Source organism: Dipodomys spectabilis, unplaced genomic scaffold (genome assembly GCF_019054845.1).
Source record: "Dipodomys spectabilis isolate Male_0828 unplaced genomic scaffold, ASM1905484v1 ptg000348l, whole genome shotgun sequence".
Taxonomy (NCBI): domain Eukaryota; kingdom Metazoa; phylum Chordata; class Mammalia; order Rodentia; family Heteromyidae; genus Dipodomys; species Dipodomys spectabilis.
In genome coordinates, this window is record NW_024871025.1 from 118,387 (window position 1) to 136,793 (window position 18,407).

General features: G+C 40.5%; 1 protein-coding gene across 2 annotated transcripts in view; it reads right to left on the bottom strand.

The window, feature by feature from the left end:
* Positions 1-18,092, bottom strand: part of Lamp2 (lysosomal associated membrane protein 2) — a 46,142-nt gene extending 28,050 nt beyond the window's left edge. The window contains exons 1-3 of one of the 2 annotated variants that reach the window (XM_042665813.1): positions 17,903-18,091; positions 2,874-2,992; positions 1,368-1,581 (exon numbers count right to left, since the gene is read on the bottom strand). In XM_042665813.1, coding sequence (XP_042521747.1) covers positions 1,368-1,581; positions 2,874-2,992; positions 17,903-17,966 — 397 coding nt within the window. In that variant the 5' untranslated portion in view covers positions 17,967-18,091. Of the gene's footprint in view, positions 1-1,367; positions 1,582-2,873; positions 2,993-17,902 lie in introns of both variants that reach the window. The other variant, XM_042665814.1, reaches the window with a different exon arrangement.
* Between the last annotated feature and the right edge of the window lie 315 nt (positions 18,093-18,407).

An 18,407-nucleotide genomic window follows, 5' to 3' on the forward strand; every position in this document is an offset into this window, starting at 1 on the left:
ACAATTTAGCTGTGTCTCAACTAGTTTTCTAAGCTTTTTCAAAGTGAAGAAAAAAACATCGCAATTCTCAAAGACAATGCAGGACACAAATATACATATCTAACCTACCCAGTAACAACTTTTGCTTGTTATTCACTCAAACTCAGAGATTAGTAAAAAAGAAAACTTTAAATTTCAGTCTGTGCTATCTCTCAAGTTTAATGTATACCTCATTTATTTCTGGGTCTTTAAATTATAATCTTTTCCTATCTGTAAGTCAAATGATTATTATTCCACAAGACTTGGTAAATAATGCTGAGAAGAGTTAAGTTACTACAAACAGGAAGTTGATCTAATGTCACTGGAGGGGGGAAAGGAGAGTATTATATCTTTAAGAAAAGTAAAATCTCAACCTGAGCAAACTGGGTGTGGCAGTCCACGCCTATAATCCCAGCACTTAGGAAGTTGTGGCAAGTAGACTGTGAGTTCAAGGCAAGCTTGACCTGTCTCAAAAACAAAACAAAAGGGACTGCGAAGGTGGCTCAGTGGTAGAGAGCTTGCCTTGCATACATGAGGCCCTGGGTTCGATTCCTCAGCACCACAGAAGCAAAAAAAGGAAAAAGCCAGAAGTGGCGCTGTGGCTCAAGTGGTAGAGTGCCAGAAGTGGCGCTGTGGCTCAAGTGGTAGAGTGCTAGCCTTGAGCTAAAGAGCTGAGGGACAGTGCCGAGGCCCAGAGTTCAGGCCCCACGACCGGACCCCAAAAAAATGTAAATATCCATTATCTGTACTTTCAAATCATTTATTACATATTTCATTTCTGGGAATGACAATGATCTAATTGCCTGTGCTTTCTCAAGTTCATTTTGACCTAAAATTGTCTCAAAACAGCAGCAAATGTTGACTTTAGTCATTTAAACGTTAATCATTATTTACTTTTCAGTTAAAACATGATCTGAATGGTAAAAAAAGATCTAAAGAAAAATCATTTCTTTTAGTCTCATTTACTGAACTTGTACACAGTGATTAGGAAAGGATTTTTTCCCTCATTCAACATCTGTCCATTGCCTACTATTGAATAAGATAATTAGTATCAGTTACCTTTGGGGAAGGTCACTAAAGCCCTTTAACCATTTAAATGAGGTATCTTCTTCCCACGGTGACTGCCGTTAACTTACTTACTTCAAGTACAGAGTAAAGTGCCCCCCAAATGGCAGCCAACACCATTACTAAATCTGACATGTGATCAGGGACAGGGAGGGATACAAAGACTTGGTTTTCTATTCTAGTTAGGAAGACAAATGTACATAATGATGACTTTTTAAGTGTTTTACATTTTTATTATTAGTAAAAAGCCAAGAATATAATATCAATCCAATTCTTAAGGTTACCTTTTTTTGCAGCATCAGGAAATGTTGTAGTATCACTCATGTTGTAGGTAAATGAGATACCATCAATTAAATAATTAGATGCCTCCATGATAAAATTCACAATCCAAGAGAAACCGGATCCAAATTGTACTGCAATTTTGGAACGATTCTGGTTATCCCTACAACTGCTTCCATTATATGTTGCATTGGAAAAGTCTGAAATGGTTACAGTTTTCTAAAAGCAAAGAGAAGTTTGGGGTGAGGAACAAACATGTAGCAGTGTTAACTCTGGGAGACTAGCCCCCTCAGCGTAAAGCATACTTTGCCACAGCCCTTTGTCTGGGGGGCTTAGATTCTTCAGCCACATACCAATCTTAAGAACTGAGAAAAGGCAAAACTTGCCTGAACTACTATTTTTCAACTGGTTGGGTTTGTTTGTTTTGTAAAGCTAGGGTTGACTTATCACTGAATACATTACCAGTTTATCAGCTGTTTTTTCCTTATAAGTTTGACTGTGTGTGTAGGGCACCAGTGGTGACTCATGCCTATAATCATAGCTACTCAGCAGGCTGAGGTCTGAGGAATGTGGTTCCAAGCTGTCCCAAGAAGGAAAGTCCTTGATTCTTATCTCCAACAAAAGTAGAAAAGGAGCTAGCCTTGAGCAAAAAAGCTCAGGGACAGCACCCAGGCTCTGAGTTCAAGCCCCAGTACTACCCCACCCTCCCAAAAATAGGTTGTTAGTAGATAGGACCTTAACAAAAAGAAAATAAAGCAACAAGACCAAGGAGACCACTCTAAAGAGGGGAGGATCTAATAATAAACCTGTTTTATTTTTTAATTTTTTTCCTGTAAAGATACTATACAGAGGAGTTACAGTTACATGAGTAAGGTAATGAGTACTTTTCCTATCGAGCATTGTTACCCACTCCTTTGTTTTTCCCCTATTAGTCTTTCCCTCCCCACCTTCCCAACTCTTCCTCCCCTCCCTGCTGAAGTTGAAAAGTTCCTTTTCTCAATAGTGTCTTGTGCATCTCATTGTTACAATGTGTCAAACTGTATCCTTGTGTCAGATTTTGTTATTTCCCTTCCCCTCCCCAAATTAGAAAAATATATATAAAAAATGCAGGGCACCAACATCAAATACAGTGAAAACAGGGGTTATACCATGGGGGAAGAACATACAAAAGAAACAAAAATCATATACTACATTAAAAACAACAGCGACAAAGAAAAAAACCTCTGTGTCCCTATCTTGGGTAGTAAACTTTTTTTTAAAGGACAAGTTTTAATGCTAGTACATTTTAAACACCATGCAGCCTTCAGATCACATGTCCTTAAACATCTCCAAGAAAAACTCTGAAGAACCAAGGAGTTAGAAATATTCATTGTAAAGAAACAATAACTACAAGAATATATTTCCAAAACCACAGAATTTAAGTGTTAACATCAGTTAATGTGAAATCTGATTTGTATAAACACCTAAATAATAAGTCAGAATTAAAATCAAAGAAAAATAAATATACTTACAGAAGTGTTGGTTGTAGTTTTATAATGTATTGTGAAATTCATCTGCCATTTTGCAGAAAGACAAATGGCTTTTTCTGTATTGTTCAAAGTAAGTTCCAATGCATAGGACTGGACAGCTCCTAGATTTAAAAAATAACACTTTGAAATTGTACTACAATAACATATATAAGCTGGTCACTGGTGGCTCATGCCTGCAATTCCTAGCTACTCAGGAGGCCGAGGTCTGAGGATTATGCTTCAAAGCCAGCCAGGGCAGGAAAGTCTGTGAGAGTCTTATCTCCAATTAACCACCAGAAAACCAGAAGTGGCACTGTGGTTCAATCAATGGTAGAGCTCAGGGGCACCCAGGCCAGGCCCCACAACTGACAAAACAAACGAACAAAAACATATATAAATAATAAATTCTATCCAGTCCTGAAAATTCAACAAGCTCTAAGATGAAGTTAAGTACTTTTTAATATATATGGTTTTCTGCTGATTCTCTTTTCTTTTAAAAATATTTAACAGTACTGAAGATTAAACTCAGGGCCTCCCTCTAATTGGGTAAGCATTGTACCGCTTGAATTCTACCTCCATTCCCCACCTTTTATTGAGACTCAGTCTCACTATATACATCAATTTACGATCCTGTTGCCTCTGCCATTCAAGAACTGGGATCACAGGTATGCATCACCATACAGCCTTCAGATGTTCCTTTCTAACAGAATCTTCCTGGCAAGGTAGCATTTTTCTCTTCTGAATAGAGTGGTTACTCTATTGAGATGCTTTGGTAACACCACAATTGGTAACATTCGCCTTCTGCTTCCTAATAATCATATCCATGTTCATTTGTGCCTTGTTTCAGGCAATTGTAGTATGCCTTTCTTTCTGCAGTGCTGGGGATCAAACCCAAAAGCCTCCCTACATACTACTGAACTACTCTACCACCAAGTTACTCTGCCTTTTGGGGTTTTTGAAGTAAATAAGGCAGGAGGAATCATTCAGGGGGCTTTATTTTTATTTTTATTTTTTTGTTGGTCCTGGGGCTTGAACTCTGGGCCTGAGCACTGTCCCTCAGCTCTTCAGCTCAAGGCTAGTGCTCTACCATTTGAGCTACAGTGCCACTTCCGGTTTTCTGCTGGTTTATTGGAGATAAGAGTTACATGGACTTTCCTGCCCGAGCTGGCTTTGAACTGTGATCCTCAGATCTCAGCCTCCTCAGTAGGTAGTATTACAGGCATGAGCCACTGGCGCCCAGCTATCAGGGGGTTTTAAAAACTCTTGCTTCTCCTCAGGCACAGGTGGCTCATGCCTATAATCCTAGCTACTCAGGAGGCTGAAATCTGAGGATTGTGGTTGAAACCCAGTCTGGTCAGGAAAGGCCATGAGTCTGGAAGTGGAGCTGTGGCTAAACTCATAGAGGGCTAGCCTTGAGCAAAAATAAGCTCAGGTTTTTCCACTTCCTAACAAATGGGGCAATGTCATTCTTTCTGATGGAGGCATAGAATTCCATTGTGTAGATATACTACATTTTCTTGATCCATTCATCTACTGAGGGGCATCTGGGTTGGTTCCATATCTTAGCTATGGTAAATAATGCTGCAATAAACATAGTTGTGCTAAGTGAAGTAAGCCAGGCCCAAAGAAACGTAGGTCCCATGGTTTCCTTTATTTGTAATATCTAGTATATGTATGAGTCAAGCGGAAAAGGTCAGATAATGTGATGTCAGGAAAATGAACCCTTAGATGTGTATTTTAATATTTTTTTCTTTCATGCGTGTGTTTCTAACACATTTATAAGATTATCTCTTTGTTGCTTTGTATGTCCCTCCCCCACAGTATAACCCCTGCTTTCACTATATTTGATGTCAGTATAACTTGTGGAGGAGATGGGGAAAATCCAGTTGTTTAAGGATACAGGTGGACCTGTTGCAACAATGAGAAGTACAAGTTGTCATGTCCAAAACAAGCTTTACAACGTTGGTGCGGGGTGGGGGGGGAAGGGGGGGAAGGAGAAGGATTGGGATTGGGGGGGAGGGGGGAGGCTGGGAAGGGATGTGAAGGGTAAACAAAGGAGGAGGCTGCAATGCTTGGTAAGAAATGTACGCATTATCCTGCCCATGTAACTGTAACTCCTCTGTATAGTATGTTCACAAATAAAATTAAATTAAAAAAAAAAAAAAGCTCAGGGACAGTGCCTAGGCCCTAAGTTCAAGCCCCAGAGCCAACACACACACACACACACACACACACACACACACACACACACACACACACACACACACACACACACACACACACTCTTCCTGTTTCTCTTAAATAATAATGATAGGCTGTCCTATGGTCTAGATGCTTTAAATCCTATTCCTAAAACACCTGGTGTATTCCCAAATTCTTACTAATATTATCAGGTATACAATAACACTTGTCAACAATAACAATAAGAAGTAATATTGAAAAGAGCTACTAGATTCACAATAAAAAGTTTCATCTTTTTTTTTTTTTTGGGTCCAGTCGTTGGGCCTGAACTCTGGGCCTGGGTGCTGACCCTCAGCTCTTCAGCTCAAGGCTAGCACTCTACCACTTTAGCCACAGCGCCACTTCTGGCTTTTTTTCTTTTTGTTTATGTGGTGCTGAGGAATGGAACCCAGGGCCTCATGCATGCAAGGCAAGCGCTCTACCACTGAGCCACCTTCCCAGCCCCATGAACTTTGCATTTTTAAAGATGAAACTTTGGGGCCAAAAAAAGCAAAGTTCACTACTGTTTCACTTTAAAATCAACTTGACTGGAAAGGCTGATGATTTTTTCGTGTGTACTCAAAATTACTTCCTAAATTCTTTTTTTTTTTGGGGGGGGGGTCCGGTCGTGGGGCCTGAACTCTGGGCCTGGGCACTGTCCCTCAGCTCTTCAGCTCAAGGCTAGCGTTCTACCACTTGAGCCACAGCGCCACTTCTGGCTTTTTTCTTTTTGCTTATGTGGTGCTGAGGAATTGAACCCAGAGCCTCAGGCATGCAAGACAAGTGCTCTACCACTGAGCCACCTTCCCAGCCCCTACTTTCTAAATTCTTAACCTACTACCTCTTTAGGCAGAGACCTTAAAGACCCAAGAAAGCGTTGGGATTTTGTATCTAACTTGACTCTGATCCTTTCACTTCTACATTACAGGAACATTACCTATGAAATTGAAGTGCCCAAGGCCTCTTACTCTAATGCATAGTAGAAAATATGCCAACAAATATGCCTGCAGCATAAACAATGGACAATCATCTAAAAGGTTTCTTCACACAGTACCCAAGAGGTAAGCTGTTTCCTGTTAAGATAGCTACATAGCCTTAAACGATATCTGAACAATTCACCGTCATCTACAGGCAGGGGCATGCTATAGACTGCAGAGAACGAAGTCCTAAGAGGAACAGCAAGCGGGCGTACCTCAGCAACAACTTTCAAGCTGTACACAGCTGTCATGCTCCAGAGACCTGGCTGTTTTAGCAAGCCTAGACAGTATGCTAATGCTTGTGGTTACTTAAGTACTCACAAAGGCTCAAAAGGACCGTGTGATGTAGGTTTTACTACCATTCTTTCCTAAGTACAATATGGGCTGGAGCTGTCAAGCAAATCCAAGGCCACCCTAAAGTTGTACTGAGAATTAGAACTTGCAATTTTTCTAATTAACTTGAGTTTGACTTTTCAGATACTTGCGTTTTGAGACTGGCTTAAAGCACCAGCTTCTGAGCCACCTTCAGAAGAGTGTCTGGGTTAAATCTCACTTGGTCATAATGAATGTTCATTATTGTTGTTTTTGGTGCCAGTCCACAGGGGCTTGAACTCAGAGCCTGGCACTGTCCTTGAGCTTATTTACTCAAGGCCAGAGCCACAACTCAGGTTCTTTTTGATACTTTACTGGATTTGATTTTCCAAGTATTTTACAGTACTGAGAATCTGGCTTGTATGTTCATTAGAGAGATGGGTATACAGCTTTCTTATTTTGTTGCCCATGAAATTTGTAAGTAGAATGGTGGTTACCAGAAGCTGATGACTAAAGGAGAAAAGAAGGATGGGGAAATGTTGATCAAAGGGTACTGAGCCACGGCTAGGGGCAAGCATCTCTGGTGTGCTACTGCACAATAGAGCAACTATAGACAATAATGTACTGTACATTTCAAAAAGCTAGAAAAAAAGCTTTCAAAGTTGTCACCATAAAGAAATGATCAATCGTTGAAACTGAATGAAACATTTAATCTGATTTTTAAACATTACATATATATCCCTGTATTGAAACATCATCACACAAACCCACTCTACAACGCTTAATTGTTATGGTCTCTGTATCACTTTTTAAAAAATAGCCAGGCACTAGTGACTCATGTCTGTAATTCCTAGCTACTCAGGTGGTTGAGGTCTGAAGATCTGAGGATCAAGGATTGAGGACTACCTCTTGAGAAATAATAGAGTCTCTTGGAGATATTGCCAAGGGCCTCTCATCTCCAATTAACCCACAAAACTCTGAAGGCAGAATTATGTCTCAAGTGTTAGAGTGCCAGTATGGAGTGAAAAAGCTAAACAAGAGCATGAGACTCTGAATTTAAGCTCCAGTACTGGCACAAATTTTTTTTTTAAATAAAGCCTTTAGCTTTAGGATATTCTCTTCCTTGTTTTGAAGACACTTAAAACAATTTTAAAAAAGAAAAGCCTTTCATGTATTAATCATTTTCTTTCCAAAGACATTAGAGTAGAAAGAAGGCCAATTCAAATAGTAACAGGATCAACATGTCCCTAGAAGTGCAAGTTTATGAAGCAGAAGGTACAGGTTGTACTGTACATTTATCACTTAAAACTAAATTCTAGATGGTCTATCTACCCTGTTGCCCATGACTATCACCTGAGAAATTCCCAGAGGCCCTGTCACACTGCTCACTTGCCTCCCAGCCTTTCTGCCTTGTGAGTGATTCATTATGATGATGATAAAGGTGATGTTTAGAGAGGTTATGGTTGCATAAGTCAGGTAATAAGTACATTTCTTTTTGGACAGTGTCACCCCTTCCCTCTCTCCCAGTTTTTCTCTCCTCTCCACACCTACAAGTTGTATAGTTCATTTTCAACATAGTGTCTAGTGAGTACCACTGCTGCATTTGTTCACCCTTTGTCTCTCCATTTATGCCCTTTTATACTCCCAAAGATAAACAAATAAAGAAAAAACTTCTTGTCTCCATGTCATGGATTTCATTTTGATAAATATTTTATATGATCAGAGGCACAAAGACTTTGCACCTTTGTGCTCTTCCCCTAAAAATATCCTCCTTCAGCTGATTCTTTCCTTCTAGTCTCCATCGCCAACTGCATAGGGATCACTTTTACTCAGCTCTTCAGTTCAAGGCTAGTGCTTTACCACTTGAGCCACAGTGCCACTTCCGGCTTTTTTCTTTTTTTCTGCTTATGCGGTGCTGAGGAATCGAACCCAGGGCCTCATGCATGTAAGGCAAGCAATCTACCACTGAACCACCTTCCCAGCTTCAATATTAATTCTTTTCCTTGTTCCCCCAAATGGGCTCCCTCAGGCCCTCAACTCTCTAAATAAAAGACAGGGCAGGACATTAAAACTCAATTTCTAAAACTCTAAAGTTTTAGAAATAGCTTTTACTACATTCTGTTTGTGAAATCCTATTGTTTTGCCTTTCAAATTTTCCTTTAAATCCAATCTTTGCCATTTATTTCTGCTCCCAATCTACCACTCCACCTCTATGTTACTACAGTACCTCAGAATTGCCAAAAAAAATACCTGCAAGATTCAGTCCCTACCACAACTTCTTCAAATGTTTACTGGATCTAAAACACCTATATGACCTCTTGCCATGTTTTCAAAGTAATACTTAAGCTAACTATTTTCCCAGAACACACCCTTTAAATCTGGTTAAACTTGTTTGCACTGGACCCAAAAGCCACCACTTCTACCCCTAGCTTCTATTATTCCTGACACTTGAAATCTATTTTCTTCTGCTGACAAAAATGTTCTTCTTAATGTCCCTCTTTTTGGCTGCCCCAAATCAGATATCCCCCTCTATGGATTATAACTCCTGGTCTATATCACTGGGAGTTACAGGAGGTGAAAAATTTGGACACTTGTTTTCCTATTGTCCTTTACCACAATGAAGGAAAAATTCTAGGCTTTGCCTAACAAATTTATCCATCCCAGACTTAGAATGGAGCTGTCAGTATAAACAACAGCCAAGAGTTAAGGGAGTAACTGCAGTAGAATTAAGTGCCCAGACAACAAGGTAGCAGTGGCCAGTGGTGCCAGCTTAAGTTTCTTTCTTGGTGGTGGTGATACAGTTCTCTACCATGACTTAGGGTATTAAATCAGGCTTTGGAATAAATAGCCAAAAGTACCAGGCATTCTGAGTTACTTTCATAAATTCAATGTTTTGACATACAACATACACAGAAGAAAGGGCACATCACAAAATATGTAAGGAAAAAGCACACAAATATATTTGTGTCAAGTATATAGTTCAAACAATTTTCACCCACTGAGTTCTTTTTTGTCAAAAAACAAAATACACAAGTACAAGGTCTGACCCTCAATATTTGTGGAAATTGTCTCCCAGATACTGATACCAAAATCCACAGATATTCCAGTCCCTTATGTAAAATGGCATGTATAGAATGTATGGTATTTGTATAGAATCTATGCTCATCCTCCTACTTTAAGTCATCCCTAAATTATTCATAATCTGAGCAAGTAATCTAAACAGATACTTTTCAAATGAAAACTATAAAAATAGCCAATTAATATATAAAAATGTAGTCAGCAGCTTAAAGGCACTATGGAAATGCAAATCAATTATTTTATGCCAGTAAATCCTGTCTCTTCTATTGAAATTTCCCAAATCACAATTTTCTTTTTTTCTTTCTTTTTTTTTTTTTGTGGGTCATGGGCCTTGAACTCTGGGCCTGGGTGGTGGTGTCCCTGAGCTTTCAGCTCAAAGCGAGCACTCTACCACTTGAACCACAGCGCCACTTCTGATTTTCTGGTGGTTAATTGGAGATAAGAGTCTCATGGACTTTCCTGCATGGGCTGGCTTTGACCCATGACACTCAGATCTCAGCCTCCTGAGCAGCTAGGATTACAGGTGTGAGCCACCAGCACGTGGCTCAAATCACAATTTTCAACTGTCATTTCGCAACAAACTAATTGTTGCTGTGCAAAATAACAGTCCATAGCAAGTAATTCCTTAGTATGAAAAAAGTACCAAAGTCTGTGAATAAATGATAAACATGGGATAGATTCAAAATTTCCTTTTGATAATGTTCTGTAACACATCTGAATTCCAATATATTCCATTAATCAGATGAATCTATCCGTGCCACAGACCCTCATAATGTGTCTTTTATATGGATGTCATCTTCATCTGTCACCAGTGTCATGGTAGAGGAAACCAGATCTATTACTTTTTCTCTATCTGCTATCATTCCTAGTAGTGCTGAATACATATTAGATTTTCAATAAATACTGATTACATCAAAGTGAAAATCCCCTGCAATAAGGACATGAAATGGAGTTTAGTCTCATTACAGGAAGGCTTGTGCTTTAGCACTTCCAAAAAATGAATCTATCAGTCTTCTGAATACTTGCTCCTATTTCATATTAGTTTTCACCCAGTAAGTTCTGACATGGATTTCAAGCTAACACTACTACCTTTTCCATAAAATCAGCTCAAGGTTAATATATTTACAGTTTAGTAAAAAGTCTCTAGTGTGAAATGTCCAACCTTGCTGCTACAGGTGATATTAAAATAGCCAAAAACATTTTAGCTTTTAATGCTTTAAGGTTTTAAAATTCATAGCTGAATATATCCTAGAATGTGTGATCATGGAGCTGAGAGTTTATTCATGACCTAAAAAAATAACATTCTTGGGGCTGGGAAGGTGGCTCAGTGGTAGAGTGCTTGCCTTGCATGCCTGAGGCCCTGGGTTCAATTCCTCAGCACCACCTAAGCAGGAAAATAGAAAAAAGCCGGAAGTGGTGCTGTAGCTCAAGTGGTAGAGTGCTAGCCTTGAGCTGAAGAGCTGAGGGAGAGCACTCAGGCCCAGAGTTCAGGCCCCACAACCAGACCCCCCCCCAAAAAAAATAACATTCTTGCAAGTGCCAGTGACTCACACCTGTAATCCTACCTACTCAGGAAGCTGAGATCTGAGGATTTTGGTTCAAAGCCAGCCCAGGCAGGAAAGTCTGTGAGTGTCAGAAATGGCACTGTGGCTCAAATTGGTAGAGTGCTAGTCTTGAGCAAATGCTCAGGGACAGGGCTCAGGCACTGATTTCAAGCCCCACAACTGACAAAAGAGGGGAAAAAAACCCCAAAATTCTTAAATTCAAATATCTCTTCAATCTTATTTACAAAAATTTATATTCTTTCAAAACTCAGACCTTATTTGTTCAAAAGATAGACCCAAGGTTTTTACAATAAAACTAGTTAGGTAGAGCAAGATGTTAATACTAATAAGAAAACAGTATCAAACACACACAATGACCTGAAAAACAATCTAACAAGATTTTTAAGAACACCCATCCTGGGCTGGGAAGTTGGCTCAGTGGTAGAGTGCTTGCCTCACATTCATGAGGCCCTGGGTTCAATTCCTCAGCACAATAAGCAGAAAAGGCCAGAAGTGGTACTGTGGCTCAAGTGGTAGGGCACTAGCCTTGAGGGACAGCGCCCAGGCCCAGAGTTCAGCCCCCACGACAGAAAAAAAAAAAAAGAACACCCATCCCTGAAGCTGAAGACCAGAATTCAAACAGGGACTAAGTTACTGCCTGTGAGACTTGTAGCATGTTACCCTTGCTCAAAACTGAAGTTGTTAATAAGGTCTTCAATAACATATAAATCCCTCAGACATGAGTAATTTTCCAAGCAAGTTAGTGGTTCCTGTACACATGCCTCCCTTCCAATAAATACATTAGCTAAAGGAATCCTTGCCAGTTTTTAGGAATGTTTACTTTCATCTTATTAGATCTTTTTTGGTGGGAGTTTGCAGGCTCTAGGGCTTAAACTGAGGACCTCATGCTCTCGCTTGGCTTCTTTGCTTGAGGCTAGTGCTGTACCACTTGAGTCATACCTCCACTTCTGGTTTTTTGCTGGTTCATTGGAGATAGTTTTGCCATACAAATCTTCAAATCTTGATCCCCAGATCTCCTGAGTAGCTAAGATTCTAGGCATGAGCCAATAGAACTTGGCTCACCTTATTAAAATCTTGGCCTCAAGCCAGGCATCAGTGGCTCACGCCTATAATCCTAGCTACTAAGGTAGCTGAGATCTGAGGATCGTGGTTCAAAGCCAGCCCAGGCAGGAACTTTTATCTTCAATTAACCACCAGAAAACTGGAAGTGGAGCTGTGGCTCAAGTGATAGAGCACTAGTCTTGAGCTGAAGAGCTCAAGGACAGTGCTCAGGCCCAGAGTTCAAGCCCCACAACCAACCAAAAAAAGTCTTGACCTCAAATTTACCTATCTTTGGCCAAAGGGCTTTAAAAAGACCTTAAAAGCGCATAGTACTGTATACCACATATTTACTTTTTCTTTTTCTGTCATGTGACTGATAGCTTTCTCACAGATTTACCAGATTAACTGTTTGTCTTTCACAATTTCTGATAAAGGTTTACTCACTACATTAATTACACTCTTGCTTTTTGGTATTATAAAACAGAAAGGTAGTGATATGACTTTATGCTATGGATATGTATAAAGGAACATTAAAAACAAAACAAGAGGGCTGGGAAGGTGGCTCCGTGGTAGAGTGCTTGCCTTGCATGCATGAGGCCCTGGGTTCAATTCCTCAGCATCACAGAAGCAGAAAAGGCTGGAAGTGGCGCTGTGACTCAAGTGGTAAAGCACTAGCCTTGAGCTGAAGAGCTGAGGGACAGAGCTCAGGCCCAGAGTTCATGCCCCATGACCGGCAAAAAAAAAAACAAGACAGGAGATACAGCTTAAGTGGTAGAACATCAGTCATTAGGGAAAAAGCCAAACTAAAGCTCAAGGTAAACAAACACATACACATATATGCACACACACACACACACACACACACACACACACACACACACACACACACCCCACACATGTCAGTAGTTCAAGAACTAGGAGGCAGAGGCAGAACAATCATTAAGTTCAAGGCCAGCATGGACTATTAGTGAGTTTCTACCTGAAAAACAAAATTACTAGGACAAACAGTTTGAAGTCATAGAATGACTTCATTTTTTAAGACCAGAAAGTAGATAAGGAAATGAGATTCAACTCTAGTCAACTAATGGAAAATGCTTATTGCTGAGTGGTATTTGGCAGATCTCCAGAATTCTTTCACAATACAGAGTAGGAAACCAACAAGTACTTACAAAATACACTTGTGGAGCTGGGTGCTAGTGACTCACGCCTGTAATCCTAGCTACTCAGAAGGCTGAGATCTGAGGATCATGGTTCAAAAGCCAGCCCAGCCAGAAAATCAGTGAAACTCCTCTCCAATTAACCACCAGAAAATCCAGAAGTGGCACTGTAGTTCAAGCAATAGAGCGCCAGCTTTGAGCAAAAAGAGCTCAGGGATAACACCCAGGCCCTGAGTTCACGCCCAAAGATCCACCAAAAGAAAAAAAGCAGACAAAAAAAAAGCAAACAAACAAACAAAAAACACTTGTGGATCTGAGGGGATCTCTGATCACTTTATTTTTTTTTTTTTTTTCTTTTTGCTTATGTGGTGCTGAGGAATCAAACCCAGGGCCGCAGGCATGCAAGGCAAGCACTCTACCACTGAGCCACCTTCCCAGCCCTCTGATCACTTTAATATGAACTTATGATCAGAATGCTTTGTCACCATATTAGGAAAAACAGCCTTCCTGGACCAAGAGACACTCAAGCTAGTTCCAAAACTGTCAACAATCCATCATTACAAAGTCCATGCAAGGATACAGGGGAATAAATCTGTACACGAGGCACATATTTGACTATTTATAATCATATCCAATATAACCAGTGATTAATGGACTAATGACAAGTCTGTCCTTTCAAGTACTTCTACGAATATAGCTAGATTAACTTTGACAAACCTTTATGCCAAAGTTGTTATTAAACAAAGTATGGCAAAGCCATAGAAAGTCTCCATATTTACATTCAGATTGCCTCAAAATGAGAGATACTGGTTCTCTGTGAAAACCTAACCCTTTCTCACCAAGGACTTTATAGTTCTCTATATTAACTTTTAAGCACTCATTATGCAGGTAAGAGACTAGCATTATTATAGGGCATCTTATTTCATAATGTGCTCTATAATTACTTGAGCTGTTAGCATTGACCTTGAAGCTCCCAATCCAAAGACACAAAAGAACCTCTTGTAAAATAGTACATAAGGTTCACAGAAGAAAGAAGAGTCTATGTTGGGTCTAGTTCACAGTTCTATCTCTAGTGCCCACCAACGAATACCTGGTACTCAGTAAGCTGTAAGAAGTAACAACACATAAGACTGTGTGTTCTCAGAGATTAACATCATAAAAGAGGCTTGACTAGAACTAGGAGAAAAAAGGAACAGAAAATAGGTAAGAACTTAATAGTCTGAGAAGGACAAAATGTACTCTTCTTTTCTGTGTGACAGACCTAGGGTTTAAACTTGGGGTCTGGTCTCTGTCCCTGAGCTCTTCTGGTCAAGGCTAGCACTCTACCACTTGAGCTACAGCTCCATTTCTGATTTTCTGGTTTTTTAAGAAGTTTTTATGGTTAACCTCATTTTTAAAATATATATAATTTAATGTTACCATTCAGGTGTTAGTATTCAGAGGGTTTATCCTTTTATAAGTCAGGTAGTATTTCTTTTTGGACACTGTCACCCCTTCCTTTACTGATAAAGCTATTATTTTCTTTTTGTTGGTAGTGGAGCTTGAACCCTGGACCTGGGTGCTGTCCTTGAGCTCTTCAGCTCAAGGTGAGCACTCTACCACTTGAGCCACAGCATCACTTCTGGTTTTCTGGTGGTTAATTGGAGATAAGAGTCTCATGGACTTTCCTGCAGGGGCTGGCTTCGAACCGTGATCCTCAGATCTCAGCCTCCAGAGTAGCTAGGATTAAAGGTGTGAGGAACCAGTGTCCTGCTTAATAAAGCTATTTTTTTAAGTAGCTACTTGGTGGACTTAGGCTAGCTACAAATTTATAAAGTGAAACTGGTATAGCAAGAACATTCATGGTAATGAAAGTATAAATTCAGGACAGTCTCCTTCATTGGTACCCACAGTATATACCAGGCATACAGCAGGTACTTCACAAAGTTGTTGTTTTCAAAAGCCCATTCTTAGTAGATAGTGGACAGTTTTGTAATACATTGCAAGCATATGTGAAAACAACATAAAGAAACTTAGTGAAACCTAGGGGTTAATAGAATAGGATTGTTTGGGGGGTGGGCACTAACCAGAGGAGGTGGAGCTAACAAAGGACAAATGAGGATTAACACAGTCAAAATAGATTATTTTACAGCTATGAAAACAGAACAATGAAACTCCTTGAAATTGTTCTGGGAGGGGAGGATGGGAGCAGGGAGAGTGATATGGAGAGGTTAGATTGTGTTGTAAACATGTATGGAAATGTAACAATGAAATCATCCCATAGCTAAAGTAGGCTAAGTAAAAAAAAGACCCTTGGGGCTGGGAAGGTGGCTCAGTGGTAGAGCGCTTGCCTTGCATGCCTGAGTCCCTGGGTTCGATTCCTCAGCACCACATAAGCAAAAAAGAAAAAAGCAGGAAGTGGCTCTGTGGCTCAAGTGGTAAAGCACTAGCCTTGAGCTGAAGAGCTGAGGGACAGAGCCCAGGCCCAGAGTTCAGGCCCCACGACCGGACCCTCCCCCCCCAAAAAAAAACACCTCTATTTTTACTATCAATTTTGATAAAGAAAATAGCAAGCAAAATCCACTAAGCAACTAAACACAAGTAAGAGGACACTTGGGAGAACTTTGTGCTCCACACTGAATCAAGAGCTATCAGAAAAAGCAACCATATTGCATTCTGGAGCTTTTTGCAAACTAAATCTAGCTACATAAAATTTGAGTCCTCCAAATTCTGTTGTGAACTTGGAGGTGTAAGGAACTGGTCTTAGAAACCATGCAAGAGGATGAATCTATTCCATCCTGATCAATAAATGGCAAACTAGCAGAAGAGCTACTAGGTTCTATGTGCTTATTTTTGCCTGCTAGTTTTCTACAGTGACCAGTTTTTGTAAAAAACAAAACAAAAAAATCATTTATTTACAAAAAATTACACAAAAGCCAACAAGTAGGACAACAGTTACGTTTTTCTGACTTTCCCTAAACAATAAGTGTTGTGTGCGTGACTCAATTGGCAGGGAAGTACAGCTTAACAGATGCCTTTGTCAGATGTGTACTAGTCACTGATAAGGTGCTTTCCACTGTAAACAAGCCTTTGTTAGGGCCCACAGGCTTCAGAGCTTTCACAGTGAAGTTAAGGCTTAGTGTTCCCGCAAGGCCTCAGTGCCCTGGACTAGAAGTGCCTTAGTAGTATTCCTTACACCATGTGGCCAGGTGTAGTACATTATGCATTTGCAAGAGATATGCAATTGGGTCCACTTTACTCACCTATCCATGGAGACCTTCACAGAACTTTCATTTGTATGAATTATATCTACTAGTATTTACTGTATTAGAAATTAAAAGTGAGAAATGAATAAAACAATAACATTAGAACATTCTGAGTGGTGGGTGATGTCATCATACAGTACCAGCTTCTGAAAAACACTATAGTGAAGTGAAAGGGAGAGAGGGAAGAGAAAGATCTTCATAGTATTGTTCTGAAAATTTCTCAGGCTCCCTTAACTTATCTTATTTTCTCCCCCACATGCATGTGGGTCTGTTCCTTCTGTTCTTTGATTAAGGCACAAATAGCAAGAGTCACAGGTTAACAACAAGGACAAGATGAATCTGGTCAACAAGACACACCGATCAAAGTTCACTTTTAGGCACTAAAACCTTTTAATGGACTATTCATTAGAATAGAGCATAACCAACCAACATTCCACTCATCCAGGTATTCTTAGGACCTACTAGTAACCCAATCCTTAGAAAGTTAACAAAATCCTGCTACACAATCACAATTAATAGGTCAACTGTGTGATAGGAAAGATAATAGAAAACTCTGAAGACCAGGCAGATAGTCTACAAAATTGAGCTACACAACTACTAAAACCTCTTATCAGAGAAGTTGTTTCAATTGAAGCATCTAGGACTTTTTCTCTCATGGTCTGATTGTGAGGAAGTAGCAAAACTAATAGAAAATTGAACTTCTCGACACTACCGAGTTAGATATTCACTTCTCGCCAAAGTTTACACTCATTCCTTCAGTCTCCCGAGATTTGAATCGAGTTTTTTCTACTGAAAATTGCTTCAGTTACCATACTTGTTTTCACCCTCAAAACTGAGACTAAAGTCTAATCTCACATCATTCGTCATCGTTCTTCATCAGCCACCCTTTCTTCTTTAGCCTCAAATTGCTAAGAACCCCCAACCATGTCCCAAATTTTTTAGGCTCTCTATCCTTTCTCTCCCCCACCCCATGCTCTTCCTTCCCCCCACCGGATCTATTTCATTCCAATTTTCTTTCTGACCCTTCTGGTTACTCCACCATCTTCAAAACTCTTTCTTGATCTAGGAAACCAGGACTCCCCTAATTGTGTCTGTTATCCCAGAATCTGCATATACTGCCCTCTTGAGCTCGCTCCTGACTGTCCTCCCCAAGCTGCTCTTTCTAGCCCGACCTATTCCACTCTTTGCTCTGTTATGCCTACTCTCTTGGCATCTGCTCCCTTATTTGCCCCATCTTATTCTCAGAGGCCCTTCCTGGCCATCCCTCCGTCCGGCCTTCTGTAGGTCACAGCCCCACTACCCAGGGGAATCAACCGCCACCCAGTATAAACTGCTCAGTGTGTAAACCTAGTCTGAACCGGTCTTTCAGGTTGTGAACTTTGAACCCGCTCTCCAGGCCCGGGCGGGGAGATTAATCCCAAGGGCCCCACAACTCACCTAAGAGGAGGCAGAGAAGAACGAGCCCTGAGCTCGGAACTGGGGAGAGCCGGAAGTACATCATGATTCCGAAAAGCAGGAGGCAGCAGCGGTTGCGGAGACCAGAGCAGCAATACCAGCAAAAAGGCTCGCGGGACGTGGAAGTACAGCTCCGGTGACCACTGACCACAGCGCAGCTTCAGCCCGAGTCATAAGACCAGGGGTGGGGCTCTTTTTTGCTTTCAGCCAATCACAACTCTTGAAAGCTGCGCGAGGATTGGTGATGTCGGAGGCAGTGGGCGGAGAGACCACGCCCTGGCTTTTTGGTTCACAACCACTATTACAGTACTGATGGGCGCGGACGGCACTTTCTAAAGCTTAAGACAGAAAAGGCACTTTTGAGCTAGGTAGACAGCAGGCTATTTCTGTTCCTGCTCCTTTAGTTAGGAGAGAATAATTTTGTTTGGAATTAAAAATGCGTCTCAACATAATCTATATAAAAATAACACAAAATTTGTCTCCAATC